General features: G+C 36.3%; 1 protein-coding gene across 4 annotated transcripts in view; it reads right to left on the reverse strand.

Moving 5' to 3' along the window:
• Positions 1–1,606: 1,606 nt before the first annotated feature.
• Positions 1,607–23,599, reverse strand: part of LOC115448551 — a 38,550-nt gene continuing 16,557 nt past the window's right edge. For all 4 annotated transcript variants that reach the window (XM_030176013.2, XM_037443833.1, XM_037443835.1 and 1 more), the window contains exons 5-12: positions 16,388–16,518; positions 15,836–15,961; positions 14,504–14,761; positions 11,417–11,532; positions 8,321–8,450; positions 7,980–8,083; positions 5,670–5,940; positions 1,607–5,428 (exon numbers count right to left, since the gene is read on the reverse strand). In XM_030176013.2, coding sequence (XP_030031873.2) covers positions 5,273–5,428; positions 5,670–5,940; positions 7,980–8,083; positions 8,321–8,450; positions 11,417–11,532; positions 14,504–14,761; positions 15,836–15,961; positions 16,388–16,518 — 1,292 coding nt within the window. In that variant the 3' untranslated portion in view covers positions 1,607–5,272. The remainder of the gene's footprint in view (positions 5,429–5,669; positions 5,941–7,979; positions 8,084–8,320; positions 8,451–11,416; positions 11,533–14,503; positions 14,762–15,835; positions 15,962–16,387; positions 16,519–23,599) is intronic.

A 23,599-nucleotide genomic window follows, 5' to 3' on the forward strand; every position in this document is an offset into this window, starting at 1 on the left:
CGATAGCGGCGGTAAGTCCCCTCTTCGAGGTGTGGCTGACGAGACGTCACGGCGTCCTCTCATTCCGGACGACGCAGGTACTGACCGGTCACGGCTGCTTCGGCAGGTACCTGTATCGGATCCGGGTGGAGGATACGCCCGCGTGTTTGTACTGTGCGGATCGACCGGAGGACACGGTGGAGCATACGGTGGAGGTGTGCCCAGCTTGGGCTGAGCACCGCCGTGTTCTCACAACGGCCATCGGTGGCGGAGACATCTCGCGTCGGGGCCTGGTAGAAGCCATGCTCCGGGGCGAGAGAGAGTGGGATGCAGTCACCTCCTTCTGCGAGGACGTGATGCTCGCAAAGGAAGTGGCGGGTCGGCTAGGGCGCCAAAGCGCCCAACGTCCCATCCGCCACGGCAGACGTACAAGACGCGGGCGTCGGACGTCTGCTGAGGATCGTCAGCCTCCGTAGGCACGGACCGTCGGGTGACGAGCATTGGGTAGCTCGTTGCCCGAAACACCCCAACGGCCCGTGTGTACGGCGCTTAGTGTTCCACGCGCGCCTCGAAGAGCAGTGTCAGTGTCATTGACGGGGCCCTTTAGGGCCGGTGCCTGCCTAGGTTTCAATGCCATCGGATCTTGGACCTAGGCACATAGGCAAAGGATGGGAACACCGTAGGTTTTTAGTCAGTAGAAGTCTGACACGCCCTCCCGCCCATCCCAAGGCGGGAGAAAGTCATCTGATGATTTATCTACGTTAAAAAAAAAAAAAAAGTTGAGACGGGAAATAATAAAAAGTTAAGCTCTCGAGTTTAGGATTTTGAAATCCAAACAAAAGGTCCTATATGTAAAGAAATAAGCTAATTATATCAAGAAAGATGCTAGTTGCTGGCGCCTACCTGGTGTATTACTTTATTTTATTTCTATGAATCACTTTATTTTGTTTCTCCGAAATATTGTTATAATATTATGCATTGGTATTACAGAGCAAGGCTTACTTCTATTCAATAACATTATTTGATGGGTTATTTATACCTAGGCATTTATTGTTTTTTTTTTTCATCTCTTTCAATTTACACATTATAGGTAGTTACTGACACAAGAGTAGCTGAACGAATTCAGAACTTCAAAATGCTTCTACGCAAACTTTTACACATTAACTTCAATCGAAATATTTTTTTCCTTTATTTATATATGAAGTTTATACCTATCCCCATTTTAGTATAGTATTATTAAGATAACTAAAAGCGTTTCGAACCAGATTCTAAGTAGGTGCGCCTTGAAATTACCCGCGCTGCTTTGTATATCCATAAGAACCGTCGCATCGCTGCCGGGCTTCAACCGCATGACTAACTGCGAAATAGCTCTAAGTCTAATATGCTCACCACTAGATTGTTTATTTAAATTCACTAAAGAAAAAATGACAGAAGTTTTAAACAAAATATTTAAAATTTTAACGCCTCGAGAAAACTTGAGAATTCCCGTGCCTTGAGAAATAAAAGTGGAGAAAACAAAAACCCTAGGGAGGCCACAAGAAGCTAAGATAGATCTTAATTATAAATCTAACTAGACACGTCATTTACGTCAAGAGTACAGCTAGTATCTGTACAAATAAAACCCATGTTACTTTCAAGTCTTTTATTAATAATATTCTTTATAACTAGCTTTCGACATATCTCCAGAGTTATGGGCGCGGCACAAGTTACAGTATAGTGAGGATTACGTAACTAAAAAAACAGATGTCTAGGTATTAAAATTTAAAACACTATTTGTAACATTGCACTTGCCGACCTTGAAAAATGCAACTTAATTTAAAAGTAATATAGTTTAGTATACAGTAGTCTTGATCTTGATAATGGTCCCCAATTTCAGAATACATATATGCGGGGTAGATATCAACTATGTTGGATCTTGAGATGTAAGTATTTTTATTTAATTAATGAATGATACTTAGTCGATCCAACACACATCTTTACTCAAATAAAGACTATGGCGAAAAGCTAGTTCATATTGTACAAAGCGACTGGTTAATAGTTTTAGTTTTATCATAATAAAAATATTAGCCATACGTTTTGAAAAATTTAAATTGTTTAATTAATATTTCATTAACTAACACAGTATTATGTTGATTGGTTATTAATTTAAAAATACAAAATAGATAGAAATGTGAATTCAGTGTGATTATAATTTTAAAGTGCCAAATATTAATTCGAATGACCATCGCGTGGATTTGTTTAGTAGATAAATAGTGCATTTATTGTCACTTGTTTCATATTTTTACCTGCCGTTGGTTAGAACACTTAATATTCGAGGTTCTTAGGAGCCGAGAATTATGATGAAATGGCTATCACGTGACATCAATGACTAATAGCTCACAATAAAATATTATATTATTGAATCATTATAATACTGCACTTTTACGTACATATAATTAATCACAGCAAAACTTATAACACGTAGGGTAACCAAAACAGACATGTATTAATAAACGGCGGCTTCATTTTTATATTTACTATGTAAACTCGGAAACCACGTACAGCGAAATTACTTTGATTTTTTAGGGTTCCATACCTCAAAAGGAATAACCGGCCAAGTGCGAGTCGGACTCGCGCACCGAGGGTTCCCTTCAAACATGTAGGTATATAAGTTAAAGTTCACCCATCACGACAATCGAGTCATAGTTATGTTATTTTTATTGCAATTTTTATCACAATAAAGGAAAAATTCCGAAAACCTTATTTTTATAGACTTTTATCTTTAATTTATGCTCCTCCAGCTTTCCATATTGTAATGTTATGGATTTCATTTTGAAATAAAAATATCATAACTATGACTAGATTGTCGTGATGGGTGAACTTTTACTTATATACCTACAGGGTTGTACAGAACCTTTGAGCGCGAGTCCGACTCGCACTGGGCAGGTTTTTTCTATTGTACAGAAATGTCTGTTCGACGTAAAAAATAGTCTTTGGCTTCCTGCTTGTTACAGATCATTCACGCATTGCCCTGTAATGCTTAAATTCTCCTAGTAGTATTTTTAGCCGTCAATTTTCTATAGCAACTTCCCTGTACCTTAACGACTAACATATGACGGCCTCCAATTCGCATCAAATATATTGATTTTGGTGTCTACACATTAACAACTTGTTTTGTGATACTTATCACACTTGTCCCAGAAGGTGAGGTTTAGGTACTAAAAAGTGCTGTTGAATGTATAGATTTTAGGTATCATACGTAGAGCACTAATTTATTTTTTATTCGTGCAGTTATATCTAGGTCTTTCCCGTAATGCCGTTTTATTGTCACCTTCTGGAACACCCGGTATAAGATTTTTTTTTCATGTTCGTATTGATATTTATTAATATGGTAAATGAAGCCGATCTTTAGGAAGCCTGGATTGAAAATCTTAAATCTTAGCAGTGATTAGTAAGACAAAACTCATTTTATGCAGAGATCATAATTACATATTATTTGTATTCTGTAGTAAAGCGGAATGGTGCGTAAGTAGTAAGTACTAAGCGGGGCTACTGAAAATAAATGGAATATATTATTTTAATGAAAGCTAAATAATTAATGTAAATAAATTTCGAATAGCTACGCTGAATCACCAAAATCTAAGGAGCGGCAATTTGCTGCTTATTTCCTAGTTTTATTTGTTTGTAATTTCCATGTATATAAATAGAATTTAGAAGAAGTTCCCTTTTAGGATGTAAAGTGTTATATTTTTAAATTTTGTAAAAAAAAATATAATAAAAATATGAAAAATCTGTTATAGAATTAAATTTTCACTAAATATTATGAGGCGGCATAGTTTAATAATAACTTATCGTGAAAATGTAAATGTTTGTTTACTAACACAACTGTTATCTTTGAATATTAACTACGGTATATTGTAACCGACACTGATAATGAATGTTATTCATAATTATAGTAACTTTGCTGATGAGATCGCATTGTTTGCCTCGTACGACGACCAACGACTAATATTAACCGAGCTTTGCACGCGAAACGTTACAGCCTTGGCAATTTTCAACTATATATTGTGCATACACTGTAAGAACAGTTGTAGCGGTACAGTAAATGTATCAACAAATATAACACCAGGGGAAGATTTTAGTGCCAGGTTTTGTAAGTTATCGTTAGGAGAAGATTGCCAAGGCGGTGCAGCACAATGCCTACACGCAGCAACGTTTGCGCACGCTAATGACATCTCACTTTATAAATAACTCGTATATACTCTAGCTTACTGCAACACTCGAAAATCTACACGTCTCTACACCATATTGTATACAAATAAATAATGTTTAAATGCTAGTTATTCTATACATTTATATCTAATCACGATAGAAAAAATATACCAAGTATATAAAGGTGCACTTAGTAATCACATATTTTTTTTTACATCGATATCAACTCAAACATTAAATTCTAGCTTTAAATGCAACGTAACTTACCAGTTTGTAGAAATTATAATCAGTTAAAAAGTATAGAACAGTCTTACGAAGCCATAGACAATACAAAAAGTTTATATATAATAAGGATTACATTAACCATTGGGCCGTCAGTTACTGGGCTCCCATGACGTTTACAACATTACATAAACCAAAACAAAGTTATCCTCGTAAGAAAAATAGACCAGGTAACATCTAAACGTTTACTAACACACACTACTGAGAGTTAAGAGAGTAATAGAAAAGACAGTAAGAGCTTAGATCACAATAAGAACCCTGCAATTTATCGAAGACATATTCCAGTCGCGGCGGTAGAGTACATACACAATATTAGGAAATGTCGCGCGACGAGTCGTCGACTCTAGACGACATTTTCGACAATACTAAATAAGGGCCTTACCAGTAAACATTCATTTTTATAAAGTGCCAAAAGATGGGTTACAACGTTTATAGGTAAGGTGGTAAGTTTAAACAGAATTTATTACACTAATTTATCTCCAGTATTGAATACCGATAGACACTTAAATTCCGCTACCTTTTAGTTCCCTTTGTTTCTTATATTAGTTCTATATTAATACGCAACTATCGAAATCTACACGTCAGGGCTCAAACATTAATAAACACTAACAACAATTACAATACCATTACAAATTTTAACTTATTCTCACATCCGAGAGACTTATTTTCTGCATCTATTCGGCTGAAGCGCGGCAAAAATTACAGCTGATTGATAGAACACATACTTTCGGGTTAACATAATACGGTTAATACGGTTCGCTTTACGGACCTCAATCAGCCGCACTTAGCCGATAGACAGCAATTAACTTAAAAAATAAATTCAAGAGCCGCGCAGTAGCCACTCCTGTGCCGTGTTGAGGGCTTCCGTGAGTTCTTCATTGGTGGCCGACGTCATTGATATTCGGTCTATTGCCTCTAAAGTGCGGTATACTGCGGTCATTCGCTTTAGCAGATTTTGTGTGGATAAGATTAATATCTGTAAAATTAAATAGCATTCGCCATTCAAATATATAAAACGTAAAAATCGCAATACAATATTAATCCTACATTACAATACGACTATCTCGTATCGTGTTTGTATCTACGACAAACTACATAAAATACGACCCGAATCAATTACACATATTTGATCCGGGAATCTGACCCGTACATCCACAAAAACTTAACAAAGTTGAGATCACTTATATTTGGAGTAGGATTTCTTATAATATAAATACCTTTATCTCAGACTTGAGCGGCAGTATAGCGATGAGCCACCACATCCATGTGGGTCCGTCAGCCGTCTCCCACCATTTGCTGTTCAGGCAATCCATCTTGGGAATCTCGCCGAAGGTGGACTGGATCTCGGAGTATATGGACTTGCTCATGGTGTGCAGCCATATTAGCGCCTTGTAGCAGATCTGCGCACCGGTGACTTGAAGCTCCCATATCATAAGGCGATCGTTCGGGACGATGTCGGCAAGCGGTTCGACACGCGCGACATCACACCTGAAAACAATACACAAAGTTTTAGTACTTACATAAATATTTAACTGGTGTTAATAAAAGTTATTTCGAAGCGGCGATAGCCTAGTTGGGTGTGGAACGGTCTGCCAAGACGAATGTCCGCAGGTTCAAATCCCAAGGGCACACACCTTTGACTTTTCTAAAAATCATGTGTGTATTCTTTGTGAATTTATCGTTCGCTTTAACGGTGAAGGAAAACATCGTGAGGAAACCTGCACATCCGAGAAGTTCTTTATAGGAATTTCGAAGGTGTGTGAAGTCTACCAATCCGCACCAGGTCAGCGTGGTGGACTAAGGGCTAATCCATCTCAGTAGTAGAGGAGGCCCGTGCTCAGCAGTGGGCAAGTATTTATATACTATAATTATATACTATAATACAGGGCTGATATTATTATTATTATTATTATTTGGAAGTAGTGGCGAGAGGTCCATATAACCCGATGCCGGCTTCCCATTATGTAGCATCTAAATATTATAAGGATGATTTGCAGACCGCATTGATGCGTATTTGTATCTATATGTTGTGTCCCTTTTAGAAAATGTCACATTTCGCCACTGTTTGGAAGTGTTAGAGATTATTAATATCTAAACGTGTCCAACTTATTCAATTTAGCATTAAGTTCAAAAACCTTGTTCAGACATTTTACCCAGAATAACTTATTCATTTGTTTTTTTGCTTGGTAACACTTTGCGGTATTTAAATCAAAAGCTATTATGAGAAATCTATTGACGAAATGTCTTTGGACGTTGAGCTCAGTTAGATTAATCAATAATGTTGCGCAAAATTAACGTAATGTATTTCTGCAATCTAATTGATCAGTTTCCTAGCGCTGCTCTTTATACAAAATATAAAACTATTACGTTAATGCTATCTTTATTAAATAATCTGTCATTATTGAGTGCACGTGTATTTTATTTGAGATTTCGACATCCAACGGTGTTACTTTCAGTATTGCGATTATTTTAATTCGGTAATATAAACTAAGTAATAGTCATATTACATAGTTTGAAACAGTATTACATCAAAAATTAACTATTTTATCGCGGTTTTCATATTTTACTTTTCTCCCTGTGTTTCGAAGACTGCAGCTTTCGTGGTCTCGGTGGGGGAGGGGGGGGGGGCGCTATAGTATATATATATAAGTAGACAGAAACATTATCGATAATTAAAAACTGACTTTATTGACTTAAGAAAAGTATACTATCGATTAAAGATTATCTATTTTGATTTTTTTTTTATTAAAACGTGCGTATTATCGGTATTCGTCAAAGGACATCACAAGAGCAATAGTTTATAAGTATGATTAAAAGAATATAAAATTTTATGTGTTTTTATGTAAAAAATTAAGTATAATATTTTTTGTTTAATGAAATTTAAAACATTAAAGATCTCTTTAGGTCTCCGAAAATTGAACACAGAGGAATATAGAACAAACCTTATTCTAAATTGTAAAAAAAAATAAAACACGAAAGAAAACAGCACATTGCTAGCATCGTAACGATACGGCTTGGCACCGATCCGCAACACATTATGTCGTAAATTTATCATTGACAATTATTTTCACAGAGTTTTTGAAGTTGTTATAAACATTTTATTACGGAGACACTCCGGATGCATATTTCACATCATTCCATTAGTCAGTAATACTTTTGAAATCTATAAATAATATTTACAGCAGATATAAAGTTCAGTATCGATATTTAATGTAGCGCGGTAATGGCCGGGTTTATTTGCTATCGCTACCTTGGTTTAAAGCAACTGCGTATTGAAGCTCGCGAGGCCATAATGACGATTATAAGATCGGGCAAAACTGTGCCAATTAATATGATTATCCCCGGAAATGGATAATACCTCAGGCGGTGATTATTAGGCGAAGTTAAAGAATAAGTCAATTCATTTCCACAACATGCGTATTAAACATGTGTTGCCTTGTTCCCATGTTGGAATCAGAGGGAATGAGTGGAGGAAGATAGAGTCAAATATTGTTAATAATGGTTTAAGTGAATGTTTTATCACTTACCCATCTCTGACTTCCCGTTCGATCACTCTGAACCTGGACATGCCGACGGTGGACAGTATGGAGCGGCCATCTTCCAAATACACGCAGTCGCACACTTTCAGTATCTAAATATACAGAGCATAATTTATTATTGGTATATTTCGTAAGTCAATTTGAAAACTCAATTTAATTTGCAAATAAATCAATCATCAAAATATCAAAAAATAACTTAAAAATTCAAATCTGAAACAATAATAAAAATAACAGAACGCTATTTTTAAACGACGAACACAGACTAATATTTAACGAATTTACGCAACACAATTAAATTAGCGGCAATTAATGTGTGATTTATGACTCACCGTGCCGTAATTAGAATAGGTGCGGTCCCTTTCGTACGCGACCATGCCGAATTGGCGCGAGTCGGACGCGAGAACGCGCCGCACCATCAGCCAGTACCGCGGGTCGAATATAAATAGCGGGCAGGGGATACTGAAAAAAAAATCCATTGTTTATGGATCACAAATTTAAAAATGTTAAACTAATTCGAGATTTAAACAATTAAGAAATTAAAATGATATTTTATATTTCGAATTAGTTGTTCTTTTATTAGGGCAGCAATCAAATAAATAAATAAAATTTATTGCTATTCTTCTTTAAATACTAACATGCCGGAATAAATTACTTTTCCGTTTTGAAATTTAAAAACAGAACTCTAAAGATATGATTAAAAGCGAGTAACGCTCAACGCGTGCTAAAGACAAGATATGCACGTGTGGTGCTGCACGTAGCATGCTTTATAATAATACTTTGTCAAGTATTGTCATGCGAACGAAATGGAAGATCGAGCCTTATTAAAACATAATAACATAATATGCTTAACGAAAAGTTATTATTATGTCAGCAAAGGTTCATGAGTTATCACCACGTTGTCGTTTATGGTGAAATCCAATTTTCTTGATAATTGGAACTTGTAGGCCATTTGTACTACTACAGAATCTTATTGACTATGCAATTAACCGCAAAGTTGCATATACTCTGTCACTAGGTATCGTCCGTTCATTTCATTCCCCCCGTTTTATTGTTATACCTTATTCTTTAAAACTACATATTTCATTAATTGATTATTAAACAAATAGTAATTACGATCACTCCAGAGCAATATGGCATATGCATAATATTATGTTATAAATGCGCGTTACGTGATTGTTGATAGATCATTCTAAACATGTTTACACTTCTGTATTATTCATTTAAAATAACTCTATATTTATTAAAATATTAAAAACAATTAAATCTTAACATACATGTATATTTTATCAACGCCATCTGAATAACTGTCAAAGTCCAAAACAGTTTGAGTTGTAAGTCATTTAACGTAGAGCGCAATGAACTCATCCATAAAATCAATCACTTAATTACCATGTAATTTATACAGTTCCCTCTTTGTTGGCCACGGGTGCACTGTTGCCAGCCCTAGCAGTCATTACGTGCCAGTTATGACACATACGTCGCATTGTTCCACGAACGAAATATTCATAATGTTTTACCTCGACAATTATGAAATTAAAGGGCCGTACATGCAACTCACTTTTTTTTTGTAATACGTACACGGCTAAGTGACTCCACTGCACTGATGATAAGTGGAGTGGGGTCCGATAGAATGTCGACTGACGAGAGCTGATTACCCTTCGACAGTCGACACAATTATGCCTGTAGGAACCGGATATACACAGGCTGATCCCAGAACGCGACATACTTACGAGGACTAATATAACAATTTGGATCTGAAGTGTGGTATCAGCTGACACGCCATTAAGTTGTGGTCAGCATCTCAAGATAGTGCCTCGACATCGGCTCAAATGATATCTTTATTTACAATATATGATTTGGCAACTGATTTATGTATATCTAAAACCGTCGATTTAGCTGGGAATAATTTCTTGAATGATAGCTTAAGCTTGGTTTATTAAATAGTTGAATACGTTAAATATCAACTGGAGATTTTACTCAAAGGTGAGAGATTTGTTTGTGAAGGCACATCCGATTTTTTTTATGGCCGTACAATTTATACAAGTTGGTCGTCATAGTGCTTTGTTGCGGTGAGTCGTACCTAAATTATACGGTTTACATAAAGTAATACTGAACATATTTCTGAGGACCATCGACAAGAGCCTCTACTCTTTGCTTTATAATGGCAGTATATAACACATCAGCCAATTGCGATTATTTTTTTACATAATCGAAAACATTTATAAATTCTTCGCACAATAGCTTTCATTACACGTGACTGATAAGAGATAACAATAAAAACAAAGCAATGGTTGTTTATCGCGCGCCCGATGCCTAGATAACCCGACGGACTGGCTTGTCATTGACACAAGGAGGGGGAGGGGGGGGGGGGGTTCGGAGCGGTCATTTACTTCACTCTGAACTAATCATTCATATTCAAATTAAACATGTTTCATTTCAGATGTACTGTTCAGATAATGTTCAGATAACCCCGTAGGTGCGGCTGTACAATGAACTATTTCAACTTTGACAACGGCAATGTCAATCGGTGACATTAAACGGTCAAGGGCGTGAGACGCGAGGGCACATTTATCAATTATGTATTTACCTCAACAGAAATAAGGTTGGAAATGTTACACTCAGACATCTGTTGTTAAGTAAAAATAAGATATTTTCAATAACCTGAAGTATATAGGTACAAAATGGATCTCATCAAAAAAGCGTCACAATAATTTGTAATAATGTTTAAATAAGAATTTGCTTATAAGATGAACGAGCAATAACAAAACTCCAGACAAGATGCAACGGATAATATAAATGTTGTACGGCATTTGGTAATACTTCTGAAATACGACCAGCATAAATGTCTGAAATACCGACGAAATGAAATACGAATAGCTGCCGCGGCGCTAACTTGCGGTTATGTTTTAGATAAAGATTTTGCCTCGTGTAACATGTGATTTCACCTTTGCATATTTAAGGTATCGAATAATAATAATAATAATGCATTTATATGTTGAATACTGTAAACAGTTGTTACATGTTATTAATTAGCTCATAGTATTCTGCCGTTTTCAGCGTACACATAATTTCATTAAAACTTTTCATGAAAAAAATAATTTACAAAATAATTACATTTATCAAGAAGGAACTTAAATAATTTACATTTGAATATATTCAATTTAAGAATTTTGAAATCATCGTGTAATTTATTATAGATATATATTGCCATACAGTATACATTGTTTAAAAATAATTTAATCATCTGTTTTGGGACATAAAATTTGAATTTTAACATCTAATATCCGAAGACACTAGCGCAAAAGTCGAAATAAAATCGTAATTTAAGTGTTAGTTCTGTTTATGGATAGTACTAAAAGGCGTCAGCAAATATTAATATAAAAATATTTTTTTTAGTATTTATCGACCTTTACAAAAGTACTTACGATGGATAAGCGACGGTGCATACGAATATCGGAATGACGTCAGTGTCGAGCGGCTGCTGTGATCTCAACGCGTCGATGGAAGTCAGCGCGGCGGAGATAAAAGTCGTCACTCCCGTCTGCGGTTGAACAAATAATTATTAACTTAATGAGGGCCAAGCATGGCCGTAGCTAGTTATTAGGGACTGCGCCTTCTATGTCCTTATACACCCGTTTACAATAAACGATCTCAATATAAATCTTTGATCCGATCCCGCGAATAAAAACAAGTCACTCGTAAGCGTATCAAAAAAACTTTCTTCCGATTGGGCCAATTTCGCTATGGATCAAAGAAGCTATTGGGATCGTTAATTACGTAGATTTGTTAATTCCCTCGACAACCTGGAGCGGGCTTGACAAAACTCTGGGAGGGGCAGTCCTAACTCCTGATATCCCTAAACGCTCGCCAGAACGCATTAGGATTTAGTACGCTAAATTGGAAACATTAACATACACTTTTCAAGCGTGTAGCCGTCTTTATTTGTTCAACACTGACACGAATGAAGTCGCAGATAACATCAGTCTGGTTTATCCACTAGCCCACGCAAGATCTCATGGGATTATTCGCACTGATTATCTGCAGCGTTGTACGTTAACTGAGTAGGACTTAGCTATTTAATGTAGGGCTTCTGAAATGATGTCATGAGTTACATAATGACTATGGCTAGCGTTGAGCCGATAGCCATAGTCATTATGTACTCTGTTGAGGTGCGAGGTTTGATGACGCGTCCGCGAATCAAACCTCGCACCGACAACAGAGACAGATTATAAATATTTCGAACGCGGTTTCATAAGGTTTAAACATATCTTATTATGACATAAAACCTGTTTCTCTGTAAAGAGCATTATAGTGTGCTGAATATATTTATAAACGTATGTCAGAAACCATATAAAAAAATAAACTGGTAAACAATGCCTAGGAGATTGAAATTCTCTCGTATACTCATATGACGCACATAAACTCCAATCAATCATATTATTGAATAGGAGCTAACCGACAACTGCAAAAGGGTATCGACCTTTATATAGTTCAATTACTAGATCGTATCCAATGATCGAGTTAAATGAACGCCAAGGACCCCTAGCGATACCATAATAGCCCGGTCATTATATTGTTACTGTCACAACTGCCAAAGATAACCCTTAAATGCTTGACCCGAGAATAACCGACCTCTTTTGTTTTATAACTCGTTGGCTCACTATTATAAAGTACTAAGTAAATTGTTAAACGCTCTTTTTACAGTATTAAGTAGTTTTAAAGTATAAGAATTAAACATTATATTACCAAAAATAATTACAGAATACAATTTTAATCATTTTTTGACTATGTGCAACCAGAGAGAATAATAGAATAGTCGCCGCGTGACATAATTATCTTCTCTTCTGCCAGCCAGCCCGCGCAGCCGAATACTTCCGGAAACGCCCGATGTCATCGGCTAGGATAGGGCGCGTACCAAAAGTTTTATTTATTTCGGATAAGTGAAATTATAAACGTTCATAATCCATGGTTCCCATTTTATTTATTTTTCGGGATTATTGGAATTATTTACTGAAAAAGACATAAAATCACCTAGTGCAATAAATATCACACAGAATTTTGTAATCGTGAGCTAGCGAGATGTCAGAAGAACAACAAAGACTACCAAATTATACGTATTTAAAACTCGTGTTACGCAACTAGACTTCACGAATCGTGTAAACAATTATTAACCTAATTGGTGTTTTGTCTTAATTACATTACTTTTATTGCAGATCCAGTAAATGAGCAGGTGGGCACTATGGCGAGCTCCAAGCTGCCTACAAACACCCGGAATTCTAAAAATATCGTAATCGTGCTAATGGGCTTAAAGGAAAGAATTTCGGTGGGGTTGTCATAGCTTACTGTTATGTTATAACGCAATGATTGGTTAAGACATTTATTATTATTTAAATAAGATATGTAGCGAATCAGCACCCACACTTGTTGCGCAGACGAGTCGCGCTGTTGCGCCATGTGGACTATTACGTGTGTCAAATTTCGATAGATGTAATTTTAGTAGATTTGCAATGTATGGCATAATATTCGGCCACTTCCCGACTGCCGAATATTTGGCTTGGATCGCCGAATATTTGACTTGGATCGCCGAATGTTCGGCCAACGTATAGTATAACTTATTAATTATATCGACTGTGATCTGAATTATTTCTGTTTCATGAAGCAGCAACCAAAAGGAGTTATTTATGTACTGCGTAAAGTGCAGAACAAAGATTTTCTGCGTCATAATCTTCCACTCTTTAATTTTAATTACAATTCTTATGCGCAGACATATATTTGATAGTTTTTTTATATTCTTATAAAAAGGAAGTTTGTTATGATCTACAACTTTGGTCATTACAAGAAAACTACATTATAATTAAATTTATAAGTTTTAGTATTCGGTATTCCGGCGAATAATATCTGGTACTAAATAATAGGATAAAAGTAGCCGAACAGTAAATACCGAATTGTAGCCAAATATTCATTGCAAATCTATATTTTATATAATTGTTTTTAAAGTTTTCCTAATTTATACAATTATTACGTCACGACAATGATAAGAAAAGTGGAAATATAAATACAAAAAGCCTACAAATCTAAAATAAGTTTTTAATTTAAACACAAACTCTACAATGGCAAGGTTTGAAATCACTTGCCGTTTATGTCTCTGTGAACCTTATTTTTTCGTCACATAAAATTTATAAAGTTGCGAGTTATTTCGGTTATTCCTAGACAGGAAGACATTTTAGAAATAGCACTTGAGATTTACCTAGGTACAAAAATACGGTTGATATTTCTTTTAGCAGACCTATAACATTACTTAATAAAAGAAAACGTATATTTTTACCTCTTTGATGGACATTGGCGGGTCTACAGGTGATTTTTTTTATCTATATTAAAGGAGTTCCGTTTTACTATCACAGTATGGTCTACAGTCCGTGCGCACAATTTAGTCACAAGATAGCGAGAGGTTAACAATCTCATAGCATTCTACCTCTCGACATCTAGTTCGAATTAGTAACGCGTTAACTCACCATAGCCAAGTTAAAGTTGTCCAGTGACCGGAGGCAGAGTGCACACTTCTTCCTGTAGTCCAGTAAGCGTTCAATGCAGGTCCGACAGTAGGTGTGTCCACAGGGCGTGGTGACAGGCTCCGTGAACGTGTTGCAGCACAGGATGCACTCGAGATCGGTCGCCTTCAGCCAAGCGGTGGCGGCGTGGTCGCGCACCCCGCGGTACAGCTCGCGCGTCAGCCGCCTGGACTCTCTGTTACCACTCATTACCGTAATGATCTGGAAATAATTGTATCTCATTGTATTTCTGCACGTCTTACCAACTTTACTGAAGTATTTGTGTCCAAATATAAATACAAAAAGTGACCAGTGGCGACATCGGGTAGCAATTAATGAAAATGATGCTGCTCGCGAGATTGTAGCACCGGCTGCCCATAGACAATAACTTCACGGACTCAGAATAACAAAGAACTTGGATCGAAATGCAGACGGCACGGGTGAGGGAAGATCGGGGCAGTAATTAATATCACGCGCCAACTACATTATCCATTAGTTTCGGAAAGTGGATAGTAGGCATTACTTTATAATTACGTTGAATAGTTGTTCATAAACATGCCCGTTGTTGAACAAATCAATCATAATATCTGTACATAATATAATTGTGTATGTATTTCATTAGAACTTGCATATATTGTAAACAAAGTTATGAGTTTTCGTAATATACTTTATTCTGAAATATTGGATAATTATAATATTTAAATTGTGTTTTATAAGTTGAAACATAATATAATTGCGAGAGTAACATTGGCCTGTCAATAAATTATAAATCGATCTTGAAATAAATAACACGGCTATATTAAACCGACTTTTAAAGGAGCGGCCATTCTTAGCCACTCTTCACTTTGATATGAATTCTATTGATGGACCGTTCTATTTATAACTCGTTTCTGACATTGTCGACTATGGGCCGCGATACACTGACGATTTTGTTGCAGATCTTCTTTTAAGTTACGCAAGACAAGTGATTTCAAACGAATAGTCATCCATGAAAATCGAAAGATCAGTTATCGACAATGTTTTCGACTAGTTTAAAGATGCGAGTGGCGCCAGTATAGTTTTCAATAGATTAAGATGGCAGATGGCGTAAAGTGTGATTGAGGCGACAACTCTAAATCGATTTTTAGCGCTGGAGATATTTGTTGTAAATATGAATTATTTTGTACTGCAGTGAGATGTAATGTGGCACATATGCGGCCCGCTACAAATTTTCACACAAAATCTGCATTGCGCTCTGCCTCGGCATACGCCCAGCGTTTAATATAATTCGCGTACCCGGCAAGTAAATTCGCGTACCTGTGCAAGTAATATGCGCGCTTTACTCGCCGTTGGTTCCGTGGAGGCGCCCACGTGCGCCAAGTACGGCGCCGCATCGGAATAACGTCCCAGTGTGATGAGCTTACGGCCCATTTCGTAGCGAACCTGCAAAGGACATTCATACATTAGCTACATTAGCTACTACAATTTATTACTATCAATTCCACGCAGAGATTACGTTGAAGGTAGAATTTAAATCACTGGTATCAGGCGATGCCTTAGTTTTGCACTACAGTAATTCGTTTATAATAAAAAAACAAAATAACGTTATAAAATACTTTTTATGTATCCAATCTTCTAATAAGGTATCATATCATTAAATAACGAGCAAGGTATAATCGTTAAAATAAATAAAATGTTCCCACGGTTTCTGACATTGTTTTGTAATATTGCGGCTGGACGTTTTACGTAAGAGGAGTCGACGTGTACATTTATATAAGGATATGGTTGCGTAATGTTTTAGACGTACGAGACGAACAGGCCCACTAATTGGGTTATGGGTACGGCAGAAGCGAAGTGGTTTCCATTTACCTGCATCGACATGGGAGCGGTGTGCGTGGCGTCGGCCGCGTCTCGACTCACTTCCCCCGGCTGTTCCGCCGAGGAGCGTGCGAAGCGACGGTACAACTTAGAATTGCACCTCGACGCCCGTTGCAGGGTCACTGAATAAGTAATGTCAAGGTAAAAACTACATTTCCTACTTCCAGAAGGTTACATTGGAATATTTATCGCGAAGGCCGGCCCGCTGACATAAAAATACACTGGTAGTTATGTTTGCTCTGGCAATTTGAATTCGCAATGCTTTTATTATTTGTTATGTAACAATGTAGGAGCATAACATGTTTGTGATTCAACCTATTATTGTGGAAAAAGTTACATTGTACCTTTGTTCGCTGCTCAAGTGAACTAGAACAGTTGACCTGTTTGGTAACCGGGCAGGCCCGCCGACCGCCGGGGATCCCGATTACGCGCACAATGCGCTTCGGACTCGTGCTCGACACGACCCGCCGTCCGTTATCAAGGTCGACTTTTATAATACCCACCGACAAACGTAATACAAAACATTGTATTTTGTTCAGACATTATTATACAATAAAAATAACGAGCACATTTTTATCGTTCTTAAAATGATTTAATACAATTTTTTTTTTGTTAAGAAGCCCAATACATCTTGTGATATTTTGTCCGCATCGCTACATAATATACTTATATAACTTAGCAATGAAGTCACAGTTTGCGTTTCATTACGTAACTGTTTGGCGCAAGGCACAAGAGCGCGCCGCTCCGAGAATACATAAACAAGCGCCGGATCGTTTAGGTACAGGTTTTATTTTTATAAAACTAATAATTATGTAATAACATAATTATGCTTTGGATATGTTATTCACAAAAATACAATCGTACAAAGCGGAGAGTAACATTAGTTTCTTAAAAAAATATAATAATCATAAAATCTATAAAATTTACTGCGCGTAAATTTTACTAGGGGATACAATACAATATCATCGTGCTGGTAGGGTCACAATATCATACATAATATTAAGCAAACAGAACGCCGATTATTTTAATAATCGTAATCGATGTTAGGTGGAGAGAAATTTATTACGAACGGTATCGAAAAATCGAGAAATAATTTTATTATCGTAGACCCACAAACGACGGTTTCACCATTCAGATAGAATAATTACGAGTACACTCCTACAGTACATTGCAATTAATGGGATTTTCTCAATCAGATAAGTGGTTATTAATTATTATCAATCAAACAATTTTCTTTATTATAATAATATATCGGGTAATGATAAGCTTACGCCTGATTTTAAACGAATAATTTTGACTTCATGACATTGTGAGCTCATTGTGCGTAGATCAGACCGATTATAATAGCATTTTTATTTAAATTGTGTAATTGTAAATGTAAGTAAAAAATGTAATTGACTTCGGACGAACAAGAAACATAACTAAAACGACATTAACAGCTTGTTTCTACGCAAAAGTAATATATAAAACGACTATAACTTTGTTATTAACATTTTAATAATTTGCCAGAAATCGCTAACTGTTGTTAGTTGAGCGGTCTCTCAGTGGAATCATTCAAGTTCGTTGCCGATGCATTCAATAACGACCTAAACCTTTCATGACCAAAAGCGTACTTAAACAGCAGTCACTATTCTTATAATAGAAACTTGAAACAATGGTATTACAACGAGTATTCGATTGTAAATCTCCTAAATAAATCTAGGAACACATTCATGACAATTAACCGTAAGAATTAATATTTTTCTGTATATAGAAAAAAATTAATAACGTTTGTGATATCGAAATACATAATGGGCTTATCGTAAGCTCATGTGGCAACGTGCACGTTATCAAACTTAAACACGCCTTATTAGATTTTTTGTATGTTTGTTTATACGAGTTATTTAATCTCTGAAACGGTTGAACCTATTTTACCGACACTCATTAGCAGGCGAAGGACTTGCAGAGTGATTTTTGCTTCATTTATCTGGAACTTGACTTGCCACAGGCGCAGCCGCCAACATTTTTTTATACCTACCTTCAAAAGTTTTATTTTAATTAACATTTAAAAGAGTTAAGTATTTTGCACAACAAATTAATTCATCAACACGCATCAGCACACGTATCTCAGAGACTGTCATTGAATAGCAGTTATTTTAGCGGTATGCAGTTATGATATCTAACCGGGCGTAGAAAATATCTCGTTACTTTGGACTGACCTATTTAGTCGTGCAGTATACCGCGCTGACCTGATGCGGAACGAAGTTATCTGCAAAATCCATAACAGGCACAAGGCTGCTCACACTGCCGTGCAGCGCGAGGGCCGTGATGAGAAATTCCAGTGTATACTTCTCAGCCAATAATATTTGTCAGTCACTATTATATTATAATATAGGGCTGTTATAATTTGATAGAATACGGGTCATTTTTCAAATTTCGACGCATGTGAGTACCTATGAAAAGACATTGGAATCTTTTAGTATAATACCTCTCTCAAATTTACGGCTCCACTGACAAGTCCACGCTAGCTCGAATGTATAATATGTATGTATCGTGTAGATGGTAAATATGAACAGTAATTAAGCACTATTTTATGGAAATATTCTATAAATCAAATCAATTGGCCAATTTTAGAGCGAAACACGTGTCGAATACTCAGAAATTACGATGATAACCGTGTAATAACTTCTACATCAACATTTCAAATGGCAGCCTATGTAATATTTTTAAGGGGAAATCATTTTTGTAGTTAATAAAAAAAGTCTATTCGATATTTAAATATAACGTCGTATATTTCAAAGACTGCGTAACATTGCTTTTATAATTTAACTTTAATTTCACAATTTAAAAACATTTAGTTCTTACGTCATAGTATGACCACTGTATCAGCCGTATCAGTGCTATGGGGCCTCTCTTGGCCCATACCTACATAAAACTAAGCGGGTGCCCATACGTTGGCACTGTCCTGAAGAGCCCCCAAAAAATTTAGACATAGGGCCCCTTCTTTATGGTAAGCTACGCTACTGCGTCATACATTTATGAAATTATGCGTTATTGAATAATGTTACGCGATCTCGCTATTTTACGCGTTTCCATGTTTATGTAAATTTTTCCTCCTTAAAAGTCCCACAGGGAACATGATTTTTTCCGAGATGAAGTCTGTTATTATCCGGATCACAAACTATTGCTATGAAAAAAAAATAATTGTTAAGACAAACTAACAATACTATAAAGTATAAATATAAGTGTACCTTCTGTAAAGATAAATATTTCTCTGAAGTAATAATTTTCCCTTGTAAGCACAACGCTTTATATAATAAAATTTAAACAGCTGCCCTGGCGTATTATATAGGTATTTAAAACTAGTTATAAATTACATAACACATTTACGTAGGTATTCTTTTTATTCTTAAGTCATAATTTAGCACCTAAACTTAGTTGTTTTTTATGTTGGTATACTACAGATTATTTAAATTTTTATGCTTGGGCACAGTAAGACTTCAAAGACGATCTAGACGTGGTACTATGTGGACAATGGGAAACAAAAACATGAAAGTGCTTTACTATTGATCTGTGAACATACGTTATCGGAACTCCGACGCCGTCAATCGGTTGACTAGACGCATAGAACGAAACGATCCGCCTTAGCGCCCTTCACGCTTTGGTGGCTAAACCCCGAACATCTTGTTTCGGATCGGAGCAGCGTGATACCAGCGCATTCTACCAACTGGCATATTGCTAAATGCTAAATTAGCAACGACCCCTTCCACATTAATATTCATGAACACTTATGCAAGTACCAAATGACATAACGCGTTGCAATGATTAACACATCGAGGTCAGTGGCGCGCCCTTGGAGCCTACATTCGACAGAGAAGTATAATGAAGGGTATCGTAGCGCGAATCACCGGTGACTCACGTCCACGGTACTAGAGTTGAGACAGAACACGAAGACCTATATACCGCGTAACGTAACCTGCGACCCGGCCGGCGTTCTCCATTGCATCGTCGACAATGTTCTTACATAATCGCAATGTAACAAACAAATGGCCGATTTACATAATAGCCTTGTTGGTGCGCGATTATCGTCACAGACGCCCACGCGATGCCTACGTGGCGGTAGTGTAACGCGGCTTTATATCTAATTATTTAAGAAGCACTACAGTATACAGTGTACACTACATAACCGCGCCGAGTTGTGTATTCAAACCCAGTGTACACAGCTTACACAATACGTTCTTCTGGTAAAGTTGTCGAAACTGTAATTACTTATAAGCTTGAATTAGAAATTTCGGACTATTTCCACCAGTCATGCAGGGGGTTCTTTGTAAGCAGCGAAGCCTCGCAACATTCTTTGTTACTTATACGGTACAGCGAGGCGTACGGGATCAAATCTTTTAGCTGGGGGATTTATTTTTACACTAATTGAATTTCTTTCGACTTCTTATTTTTACTGTGGTCACCCTTATTTCGACATCATGTTTTGTTTTTCTTTCCTTTGAAATTGTTGTGCGTACCCACAATTACTTACATCTACAAAAGTTGATAAATAAAGTCTGCATTCAATCTTCTGGCATTTTGAATACCTATAGCTTTAAATATATAATCCTAATATAGTTGTTTGTCAATTCTCTTAACGTGCTCTTGCAATGCTTTCGAGTAATCAAATAAATCATAATCACCCAAAACCCATAATGTGAGGTCAGAGGTACTAAATGCTGACCTATTCCTAATTCAATAAGATATAACCCGCATCTCTCAAGTTGCCGGAAACACAATCTATTGTTAATTGAAACGTGAATAAGTGATAAAATTCAGTACAAAGTTTTTAATATGTACATATGTACATTTAAATACTATTTAAAACTCCTCCAAAGAGTCCCTTGAATATTACTACTAAGTCCCAGTATTTGGAATAGCGACATTGCAATACTTAAATGTAAACAATATTAGTAACTTATGGGCTGAGACAATCAATTGCTCAGAAGTTCATTTTTCACCTTATTATTTTTTGCAAACTCTTTATACCTCGATAGGGTTCAAAAAATTCAACTTTTCTAAAAATTGCCTACACTGTTGTAAACTGTTACTTTACTGCACAAGAAATCATTTAAATTTTGATTTAAAATCTCTATTATACAGCAGCAAGTGAATTTAACAGATGACCTAAATACTTGGATGCATAAAATGTAAACTGTTGAAGCGCGCAACGACGCGGCGCGAAGCGGCCTTTAAAATGATTATACTTTTCCCGCCGTCATGTCACCAGACACGATTTTATGGACAATATTGAAAAGTCGTGTAAAGGGCGGAATGGTTTTGATTTTCTGCCATCAATAAATTTACTTTCCGCTTTAGTTCAAAACTGTTGTAATGAACGCGGTTGACGATTAAATTACATATCTCTAGAGGAGCTCGATCATGTGCCTAATTAATGTCGTGCTTATGAAATATCACTAGTGTTAAATACGATAGGGTGTAAATATAATTGAAATAATACAAATGAAGGACATTCTCTTTCTTAATGGGGAAGCATAACAACTGACCCTTTGACTGATGGGTAGTTTTCTTTGGCAATCATGATTTGTTATAAGAAACCGCGATGAAATCAGAAAACGAATTATATTTTGATACTGATTGTTAAGGTGGTAGCTCAAGGTCCATTTTCATACATTTTGTTTCGGCTTTAATCTGGGTAACTAAACAAGTATTGGCAAGTAAAGAATTTAAATTCACGTCTAGTTAGTGATTAGTTCTCGCAGTTGAAAGAAAAACGTAAAAATAATTAATAATCATGGATATTTCGGCCTTTAAAATTTAATATGACGAAATTTTAAAGGCCGAAATATCCATGATTATTAATTATTTTTACATTTTTTTTTCAACTGCGAGAACTAATCACTAACTAGACGTGAATTTAAATTCTTTACTTGCCAATACTTGTTTAGTTACCCAGATTAAAGCCGAAACAAAATGTATGAAAATGGACCTTGAGCTACCACCTTAATATTAAACTACTAGCTTAAAATCATTATTGAAGTTGTGAATTGAACAACATAGTTTACGCTAGCTAATTGTCATTCAACGAGTTTGTAAATGCAGATTTGAATTTCTGCGTAATTTTGTACAACGGATGTTCCAGGAAATTAATATCGTTACATAGAATCTGACTCATCGTATGAAAATAGAATTTGTACAACGTAGCTCATGTTCCTATAGTTTATATCTGAATTATTACCTTGATTTGTTGGTATTTTCAACATAAAATAATGACAGTAATACAATATAAATCCTATTATTATTAACACAAAACAACTTATGCCTTATTTCAATTACCCAACAGTCAAAAATTAAAACAGAGAACGCGTTCATACAGAGAGAAACAATCGAACTTATTTCAAGTCCAAATAACTTCATTAAAAACAAATCGTGAACAATAAACAAACTTCCCCACGTCGGGGTTGTTCGTAATTTCCATACCGTAGTTTGTTATACGTCCTGTTAATTTGTTCTCAAACTGTATAATTGATAACGGAAGCGTTTCAAACTATTAGAGCCGATTAGTTTGCGAACGAAACTCAGTGTGGAAACTGGAAAGATATTGTGGCAGGAAAATTGGTTGTAACTCAGGATAAACTGACCTATTATACGCACAAATACAATAATCTGCCTGTAATTAGTTCATATGTAACTAACACTGTTCTCACAAATTATTTAGCTTATCAAAGTAAACCTACCTATTAAAGTAACATCACAATGATTAATAATAAACATATCTTATTGTACTACTAAGAATACAAGCAAAAAATACATATTGACACCGTAGCGAATGCACTTTCGCCACATGTTTGTGAATACGGCCGCGCTGTATACGCGTCGGCTGTTAATCCTGGGCAAACAAGTTCGACAATCGGGTTGGTATCGGTTATGCGCTCCACGCATGATCGATGTCGCATTATCTAAATCCCACTGTATCCCGTCTGCCCTACTTACCACGTGTCATTTGTAAAAGCTAAAAACGAACTTTTGTAGCAAAACATAATGTTAAGTTTACCTTGAATATGTATTGGGAATATTCGTTTTTCTACCGTCTGCCTGGCGTGGTAGTATTACGGCACGATTGCAGTGCTCAGGTCTCGCGTTTGATTCCCGGGTCAGAGAGCGATATTGAGTTTTGTGCCCGATATGGTGATAGGCTCACCCCCTATCACACCTTGGGAGTAA

The sequence above is a fragment of the Manduca sexta genome, chromosome 27 (genome assembly GCF_014839805.1).
Source record: "Manduca sexta isolate Smith_Timp_Sample1 chromosome 27, JHU_Msex_v1.0, whole genome shotgun sequence".
Classification (NCBI taxonomy): Eukaryota; Metazoa; Arthropoda; class Insecta; order Lepidoptera; family Sphingidae; genus Manduca; species Manduca sexta.